Source organism: Limulus polyphemus, unplaced genomic scaffold, assembly GCF_000517525.1.
Source record: "Limulus polyphemus unplaced genomic scaffold, Limulus_polyphemus-2.1.2 Scaffold5365, whole genome shotgun sequence".
NCBI classification, from domain to species: domain Eukaryota; kingdom Metazoa; phylum Arthropoda; class Merostomata; order Xiphosura; family Limulidae; genus Limulus; species Limulus polyphemus.
Window position 1 is genome coordinate 21,469 of NW_013670975.1, and position 10,240 is coordinate 31,708.

The 10,240-nt window shown below is 34.2% G+C and overlaps 1 protein-coding gene across 2 annotated transcripts in view; it reads left to right on the forward strand.

The window, feature by feature from the left end:
• LOC106472479 (N-acetylneuraminate 9-O-acetyltransferase-like) overlaps positions 1-10,240 on the forward strand; it is a 38,515-nt gene that overhangs the window by 20,634 nt on the left and 7,641 nt on the right. For both annotated transcript variants that reach the window (XM_022401058.1, XM_013933133.2), the window contains 2 exons: positions 671-750; positions 8,002-8,106. In XM_022401058.1, the coding sequence (XP_022256766.1) occupies positions 671-750; positions 8,002-8,106 (185 nt within the window). The remainder of the gene's footprint in view (positions 1-670; positions 751-8,001; positions 8,107-10,240) is intronic.

Here is a 10,240-nt window from a genome sequence, read left to right on the forward strand (position 1 = left end):
GGTAGAAGCTCCACAAACCACTTCTTGTGTAAAATACATGAGTGTATCATAGGGTTAAAAATAGGTAGAAGCTCCACAAACCACTTCTTGTGTAAAATACATGAGTGTATCATAGGGTTAAAAATAGGTAGAAACTCCACAAACCACTTACGTAAAATACATGAGTGTATCATAGGGTTAAAAATAGGTAGAAGCTCCACAAGCCACTTCTGGTGTAAAATACGTGAGTGTATCATAGGGTTAAAAATAGGTAGAAGCTCCACAAACCACTTCTGGTCATTTGAAAATACGTGAGTGTATCATAGGGTTAAAAATAGGTAGAAGCTCCACAAACCACTTCTGGTCATTTGATTGATCATTTCAGACTGCTGGGAAAATTAATTTTCCACATAAATAAATTTTGTATCAGTGATATCAGATAATACTGAATGTTAAAGAACATTGTTTTAATAGGTAATAACATATAAAACCTTCTGTATAATTAAAATGAATTATATTTCTAGTCAATGATATTTTCAAGATGATGCCATTTGATTTCAGAGTGATTTTCATTTGTTTTTTAAGTTTATTCTTGTTTATAGTTTTTGTGTAAATATTGAAAGTTGCAATGTTTTAACAATGTTTGAAAGTTTCATTTTATAACTTGCATGTTTTTATGCCTTTTTTTCAGCCAACCCACTCCAGTACCTGTACATGGTTTTGAAATTTGTTGTTCTTTTCAGCATTGTTACAGTTCTTTACATGTCTGAGGTAAGGCTTATTTCAGGCTTTAGAGTAAAAGACTTCAGACTGTACATAATTCTTGATATGTAGTATAAATATTTTCTTGATTTATGATGAACTGTTTTATGATCCATTTATATTTTTGTGGTTTAAATAATTTTGGAATTTGCTATAAAATGTGTTACTTGAGTATTTATTTGTTTTTTTAACTGTGCATGTATTGCTGAGTGAGTTTTTGTAGTTGATTAAATGTTTTAGGATTATATTTTTATCAATTTTTACATTTGGGTTATTTACATTATTTCTCATATATCTGAGCATTGGCTAGTCACCTTAAAGAGCAGTATAGGCTTCATGCAATTAAGTGACTTATGTCACATAACAAGTGTTTATGGTGCCATGTTTGATGAAAATAAATAGCATCGTCATGATACAAAAGACTGTTTGGTTTAGATATTAGTGATTAATTTATTTTTGTTAGTGAATATTTTATTATTGCTTACTTTTTTGTTATAATAAAAGTTAAAAGCAGACAAATGTAGGAAGTTTTGTTAATAATTCATTGATGTCGAGAATATAGAAGGAGGACAGACAAGTGATAATGATATGAATAGTGTTAGGCGAGCGGGAAGCAGCATGCAGATAATAGTGAATGAGAATAAAGTTGGCATGAAGTTAAGTACTGTAGATGTGATAGGCCTAACGATTGACATAGGCCTAACATTTAATTTGTTAGAGTGAAACTAACAGTACAAAAGAAGATAAAAGAACAAAAAATAATTTTATTCCATCGAATCTTGGTTCTAAAGTAATTGAATCAGCCAGAGTGCACTTTGACAAAAGGAACAGAGGATCTCCAAAAGAAAGAAGACCAAATGATTATGGTAATTCACCCCACAATTGTAAGTGAATCACAGAGAGTACTAGTGCAATAGAAATAGAGAAAATAGTTCGGCTTGTCAACTGAAATTCTAAAGTAACTTAGTAGGCCTAAGGGGATATTTGACAAGAAGGACAGAACTACATGTATAATATTTATAATATACCCATAATATCTGTAGTGTTGAAGAATTTATTGTACATACATTAACTTGTTCTGAACATATATATATTATTTTGAAAACAAGTGAAGTGCGTGCTGTTTATTCTACACTGAATTTATCACCAACAAGTCACAGACACATACTGTAGAAGAATCCTAAGCCCAACAACAGCATAGTATATATTCATACTATTAAGAAATATAACTAAAATCTTTTTTATTTTAACAATTGATAAAAAACAGATTTTAAAATTCTGACAATTGGCAAGACACAGCCAAGATTATACAGTGGTAAATGACGATAGAAGAAAACGACAGCAAAATAAGAGGCCTACCTATATACACACAACTATAGTAGTAACGAAAATAACATAGAAATTAAAATTACACTATATAACCATGTCAACAGATTTTGATAAATGGGTAAAAAGAGGATCTCAACTTGGGTTAAAAGACGGTGAATTACAAGAGTTTGTTAAACAACAACAAGAGCTGGAAAGAGAAGAACAGCAACAGAAGAGACAAATTGAGAGAGAGGAGAGACAAGAAATAGAGAGAATAAGAGCACAAATTGAGATTGAAAAACTCACCCAACCAAAAGAAGAAGGGCCCAAGAATGACAATGGAGTCAAGGCTAGCAGACCCAAACTGCTCAAATTTGATGAACATAAAGATGACATGGATTCTTTCCTGGAGAGATGTGAAAGATTCACCCAAAATCAGAAGTGGGACAGAGGGTAGTCTGTCTCAGCCCACATCTCACAGGAAAAGGCCTACAAGTACATGCAAGCATGACGTCAGAGGATGCCATGGATTATGACAAATTAAATGTAGCTTTACTGAAACAATATGAACTTACTGAAGAAGGTTATTTTTGGAAGTTCAGAGGAGTTAAACCAGACACTTTAGAAACTGTATTTCAGTTTGTGGCACGTCTTCGGCAATATTTCACCAGATGGACTGACATGGCCATGTGTGAAAATAGTTTTGAGGGTGGCAGACCTATTGGTATGTGAACAAATCATGACCATGTGTTCAACTGACATGTCACTATTCCTAAAGGAGAGAGCACCAAAAGATGTAGACAAGATGATCAAGCTAGCAGAGCAGTATATGGAAGTCCATGGAGGTAGTATAACTGGCAAGTCCAAGAATGTCCAGTTAAATTTGAAACCAGTAATGGCTGACCAGAAGCAGAAGCTTACCAAAGGTGACAGAAGAGAGAGGAGATAATATGTTTGTTATAAAATGGGGCACATTGCAAAAGAATGCAAGACCATTACCAGCAAACAACAGCAGAAACCTCAACATAAAGCAGCTGGAGCCATTTACAAAGACAGTGCTGGTAAGAAACAAGAAAAGAGTGACTGGCACTATGGATGCTGCTGCCAGAAGAAAGAGAATCAAGAATACTTGTCAAATTCAGTGCAAGAAAATATGATTGATCAGTGCACGACTAATGGTTGGCTCATATTAGCAAATGGATCAACAGTGCCAATAGTGATGGGAGCATGTGACAAATATCAAGAGGTGCCAACAAATAATATGTCAATATGTGGAGGCTATGTTGGGGACAAGAAAGTGAAGGTTCTATGAGACACTGGCAAGGTTTGTCTGTGTGTGCTAATTGATTGGACAGTGATAAAATTTCCCATAGCAAAAATAAAGGTGGATACTCCATATTATGTAGGAGACCTTGAAGCCTTGTGTATCAAGGAACCAATACAAGACTAGACAGAAAGGAGATTGATGAAGCATTTGCAGTCAATGCCATAGCTGAAGAAAAGAAGAGCAAACAAGACATCAAGCCTCTGCAAGTGTCAAAAGCCAATATCCCGAATTTAGGTTTGCAAGAACTGAAGAAAGCACAGAAGAAAGTCGAGCACAAAATAAAGGGGAAAGATACTTATAGAATAGAGGACCAGAAGGGAGTTCTATACCGAATCTATCAAGGTAATTATACTGGGGAAGTTAAACAGATTATAGTACCAACAGAATACCAGACTAAAGTGATGAAGTTGACTCATGAACCAATTGTGGGAGGACACCTAGGAACAAAGAAAATGGCAGACAGAATCACCAGTAACTTCCATTGGCCGGGAGCCATTGGAGATGTGAGTAGATTCTGCAGGTCATGTGACATGTGCTGAAGGACAATACCTAGAGGGAAGGTAGCCAAAGTGCCATTGGGGGAGATGCCTCTCATAGAAGAGCCATTCAGCAGAGTAGCTGTGGACTTGATCGGGCCACTAGCGCCTGTGTCTGACAAGGGAAACTGGTATGTTCTGACAGTATTTGACTATGCGACACGTTATCCGGGAGCAATAGCTCTGGTGAAATAGAAACCAGAAGCCCTCCTGGAGATATTTTGCAGAGTAGGCTTTCTGAGAGAAATCCTGAGTGATTGAGGGACTGAGTTTACTTCAGAACTGATGCAGGAAGTGTGCAGACTCATTAGTACAATCCTAAACATAGTGGACTTTGGGAGAGAGTCAATGGAGTTTTAAAGAGTATGCTAAAGAAGATGTGTCAAGAGAGACAACATGACTGGAACAGGTACTTGTAGGCAGTATTATTCGCTTATCAAGATGTCCCACAAGCAAGTACAGGATTTTCACCCTTTGAGTTGCTGTATGGAAGAACTGTACAAGGTTCAATTCAAATATTGAAAGAGCTATAAACGGGAGGAGAAAAGGCAGAAGTAAGAAACACATACCAGTATGTGTTAGTCCTCAGAAACCGACTAGAGGAGACCTGTCATCTTGCTTGACAGAGTTTGTATGCAGCTCAAGGTAGTCAGAAGTATTTTTATGACAAGAAGGCCAAGGATCGACATTTTAAGGTTGGACAAAAGGTTTTAGTTCTGCTGCCCACAGACCACAACAAACTTACCCTGCAATGGAAAGGACCTTTTGAAGTACAGGAAGTACTCAACAGAATGGACTAGAAGGTGAATATGAATGGAAAGACCAAGATCTACCATGCTAATCTGTTGAAGACGTATTTTGGGAGAGAAGAAGACCTAATGGGTGCAGCTATGGAAACAGAAATGGATGTTGCAGGTGTGGCCATCATGGATGCAGAACCAGAAGACAGTGACTTTGTCTTAGAAAATGAGGACCAACTAGACCTAAGACCATTAGGTGGAGATGAAACATACAAAGATGTAAACATCAGCGAAGAACTGACTGGCAAGCAAAATAAAGAGTTACAAGACCTACTGTGCCAGTATGCAGATATCTTCATGGATATACGAGGAGAGACAGACATTGTGCAACACAAGATCGAGACCACAACCAGGGATCCAGTCAAAGTGAAGCCCTATCAGATGCCTTATGCAATGAGAGATCTGATAAAGCAATAAGTTGAGGCATTGTTGGAAGCTGGAGTCATCGAGCCTTCATATTCAGCCTACTGTTCACCAGTTGCAATTGTGAAGAAGAAGGACAAATCAAACTGTTTCTGCATAGACTTCCAGAAGCTGAACCTCGTGACAAAGTTTGACTATGAAACTATGGACAACCATGAGGCCATCATGGCAAAACTAGATGGGGCCAGGTTCTTTTCAAAGATCAACCTCAGTAAAGGTTAATGGCCAATCTGATGGAGATGGGATCTAAAGAGAAAACAGCATTTGTTACACCAGATGGATGTTACCAATTTAAGCGGATGCCATTTAGATTAGTAAATTCAGCAGCAACATTCAACTGCATGATGTGGATGACATTCTGACACACATTGCAAGAGGGGGAAGACCATCTAAAGAGACTTATACAACTTTTTCAGTGAATGAGGGCAGCAGGGCTCACCATCAGACCATCCAAGTGCTACATTGGATATTCTGTGCTGGAGTTTGTTGGACATAAAGTGGGGGATGGACAGATAGCTATGGAAAAGGAAAAGATAATTTGCATACAGGATACACCAGCTCTACTGACCAAGCAGCAAGTCAGATCCTTCCTGGGGTTAGCAGGTTATTACAGGAAATTCATCCCAAATTATGCTGAAATTACTGCACCATTAACTGACATGACCAAGAAAGGCTTGCCCAACAAGGTGAAGTGGGAACAACCACACCAGGTGGCATTCCAGAAGATAAAGAACCTGTTGGAAAACTCACTAATTCTTAGAATGCCAGACTTCAACAAACCATTCATTGTTCAGGCTGATGCTTGGGACATTAGAATTGGGGTTGTACTCTTACAAGAACATGAAGATGGACTGTTTCCAGTAACATTTATAAGTAAAAAGCTGTTAAGTAGTGAGAAGAACTACTCTGTGATTGAACGAGAGAGTCTGGCCATTATATTTGCCAATCAGAAATTCCAGAATTATCTGTATGGGAAGGAGTTCATTATCCAGACAAATCATCAACCACTTGCATACATTCAGATATGCAAGATCGACAGTGCAAGGATCATGAGGTGGGCATTGTACCTTCAGAACTACAGGTTCCTCATTGAAGCTATCAAATGGACTGCAGACTGTATGAGCAGACTTTGTGTGTGAACTAAGAACAGTTTTTGTATATAGTAATAAAAAAAATGTTAAATATTTTATCTTGAGCAAAGGTTTATGTCATGATATAAAAGAGTGGTTTAGTTATTAGTGATTAATTTATTTTTGTGAGTGAATATTTTATTATTGTTTACTTTTTGTTATAATAAGAGTTAAAAGCTGACGAACGTAGGAAGTTTTGTTAATAATTCATTGTCATCGAGAATATATAAGGTGGGCAGACGACTAAGTGAGAAATTCAACATCAGCTTACATTTGAAAGACTTTAAAAGCCTGTAAAAGACTAGATGTATATACATACTTTACAGCTATTTTTTCAAGGAGCCCAGTATATATAAATTTTACATTTGGCATGAAAGTACTTCATTATAAAAAACAATAAGTAGAATCAAGTTGAAGCTCATTGGTTCTAGGAATATTTTTTCAGTAGAACCACTGCTAATCTTTAGGTATCATTATTGATACTACAACTACTGTATGTTCTTTTACCAGAATTAGTTTCTATGCAGTATGCTGTTATATGCTACTGCTAAAACTAGGATCGACGGAGAATTCTCATCACATGATATTCTGGCACTTATTCCTTAAAATATTTTCATCATGAAAGCAGAGATCTCAAAGTTTTCAATATAAAAAAGTGGATGTTCTCTGGGTGTAATACTTTCTCCAAAAGAAATGAACTCATGAAAGTTAACTGCACAGTTGAAAAAAGAAAAACTCAAGTTTCGTGATGTGTTTGATATTGATATTATTTGATACTTTTAGTATTCTTGTATGCAACACGTTTTCAGAAAACAGGTAATTATTTATATTCTTGTGAAGTTATGAAAAATGTTGTACATAAACATGTAATTATGATACAGATATTTTACAACCTTTCATTCAAATATCACTATCCTGTATCTTTTACTTGAAAATTTTATCACTTCTGAAGTATGTGCTGCAGGAAGAAATAAGAGTTGTGATGCAAATTTTTTATACTATTATTGCATAAAGTACATTATTTACGTAAATTATTGAAATTTAAGAACAGTTTTCATAGGGAATAAAAAGTGCATTTCCTCTATTTATTGTGCTTGATTATAACATAGAGGTTACATTGTACATGTGTAATATGATATTGGTAAGTTCCCCGAAGGCTCAGTGATAAGTATGATGACTTATAGTACTAAAAAATAGGTTTTGATACCCTTGGTTGGTACAGCACAGATAGTCCACTGTGTAGCTTTGTGTTTAACAAACATACTGATAAATCATTGTTGAGTTTTCAATTCTCTAAGAAAAAGGTACATTTGAGACTTAGATGTAGCATATTAATGAACAGAGCCTTACAATTCTTTCTGTATGTAGCTGTGATCCACTTATTGTGTCTAATTAGGTCAGCAGAGGCTGCAGGTATTCTTTAAAACAACAGATCTGATGATCCATCAATATTATTGTTGTAGTTAACTGCACAACAGGGATTTACCATCTTTATCTTCTAGAGAATTTTTAAGCGTTAATATACTTAACATGTGCTGATTTTCTACCCACATGCATAAGGTCTATGCCTGCTAGGTTACATACTTTAAGTTATGTAATAACAACCAGGTGTCACTACTGTTTCTCTTCTGCACTCAGTATTAGTATTGCTTCAGTTAGCCTATCTTTTTTGCTTGTTAATTTCTTTATAGATTAGAAGTTAAAAAGAACCTAAATACTAAATTTTATGTTTTCAGGTTTTCTTTGAAAAGATTTTTGTTACACGGCCATGGAAAGCACTGTTTGTAACAACTGATGATTCAATTAAGGAGTGGTGGTTTAGATGGAAAATTGACCGATATGTGAGTTAATTGGATTAGGAATGTGTGAAATTGAAACCAGTATTAAAATTGGAAATTTTAATCAACAAAACTAAATATGTTAAAGTTTTAGTTAGAATAGACAATAATTTAACAGATAGGAAAAGATAACATAATGAAGTTATAGGAAGAAACACTAATTTAAACCCTCTCATTCTGGGGCATATCAATTCACCACATCTGGTATTTCACAGCTAACACACTCAGATTCCATGAAATTATCAAGTTTATGTATGGGGGGAAAAAATCAGTATTTATTTTGTGAAATTTAATAATGCAGCTGTTAAAAACAATACCTCATTAAACTTCATATTTTTGTTGTTTGAATGTTGAATAATTATTTTTTGTACAATTAAAAGTATACATTAATTTACTTTGTCTGTACATGTATTCAATGAAAATAACTGTTAAAATTATATTATTTATCAGAAAGTTCCATTTTATATGTGTAATCAATTTTAACTTGTTTTATATCTATCAGTGCATTTCTTCTTGTTATATAAATACTGTATATGATCAATAATTGTTTGGTCACAAACCATTATGCAACAAATTAGATCAGCATGTGGCTACTGTACTTAATAACCCTGAATATCCCTACCTGATATCTTTCTATAGAAATATATTTCTATAGTATTTAAATTGATAAAACACAACTTTAGTATCAGTGGCAAGAAAAACATCACAGAAACTTTATAAAAATATTTAAAAACTCGTTAACCCTGTCATGCCACAAGGTTTTAGTGTCTTACATTCAAAATTTTATTTAACTACTTTTTGTTTATATTACACCAATTAGTATAGCATAAAATCTTAGCTGATAATCCATATTTTAACAGTATATAAGTTTTTAATTCTATGAGGCAATATTTTAACAAATCCTGAATTTCTCCTAGTGTGATACAACTAGCACATTTTCACGAGGTATCTTCTCTTCTTTATTTTATCCACCACCTCTCCAGTAACTACAAAGTTCAATGTAAATTAGTCACTATAAAATCATCATTGCTCAGACAAACCATAAATTCTATAGCCTTCAATTTTGTTTAGTTACAGAGCTATCAAATAGAAAATCAGACCTCTGCCTGTCACATCCTCTCTTTCAAGATTTGTTATTAGTTCTCTCTTACGTTTAATTATATATTATCTATAACCAATAGAATGCTAAGGTTTTCATCTATCAAATGACATATTATATTACATTGTGATCTGAACAGATAATCATCAGTTTCACTTGTAATAAAACTTTGGTTCCCACAGGAATCACAAAGGTTAGCTTGGATGTATTTGTAACAGCTCTTGTGTCATAGTTAGAAAGCCAGAAAAATTGTGATTGTTAGAGGAAATCGTCTGCTTTTTGCAAGTTATTATTCTATGTTCTTTGGTACGTTATTTAATTAAATAAAAAATTATTTAATGTATTATTACCATCAGTATAAAAAAAAGTAGGGTAAGTGTCATCGATAGTCGACATCAAAAAAAAGAATACTTGGGTAAGTACTTTATTTTGTTTTTCGTGTTCATTCTGTACTTATTATTATAAAGTAACTAAAACATAAGGGAACTATAACATAATAAAAGTATTTCACGAGGGATGCACACATGCGAGCAGCTCATAGTAACTCATGGGTAAAGTAATTCGATAGCATAATGTGAGCTGCACATTCCCCAAATTATTTCCAACTTATAGTTGTGCTAATAGTAGTTAGACATGGCTCAAAGGGCAATAAAACAAAATTTAATTATAAATATGTGTATACAGTTATGAGTTTAAAGCTACTTAGGATAAGCAAATGTAGTTTCATGTTGCTTTTTTTATTATTATTACAAGGTTGGTCAAATTGACCAACCTCTTATAGATCTAGGGTAGAAAAATAACAAATAAAATATAAAGTTTTTCTGAAAACAAACATTTGATATGTATTTAGGAGGTTTTAGAGATTACACAAATGTATTTTGAAGATGAAGAAAAGTATTTTTAATCTTAACATGAAAATCACTTTGCCCTCAGACTAGTTAAAAAAAAATTATTCATGGACAATGTTTGTTAAAAATACTTTACTAAAAATTCAGATTTTTTGTATGTAAAAGACTTGTAATGTTTACTGCAAGTCTG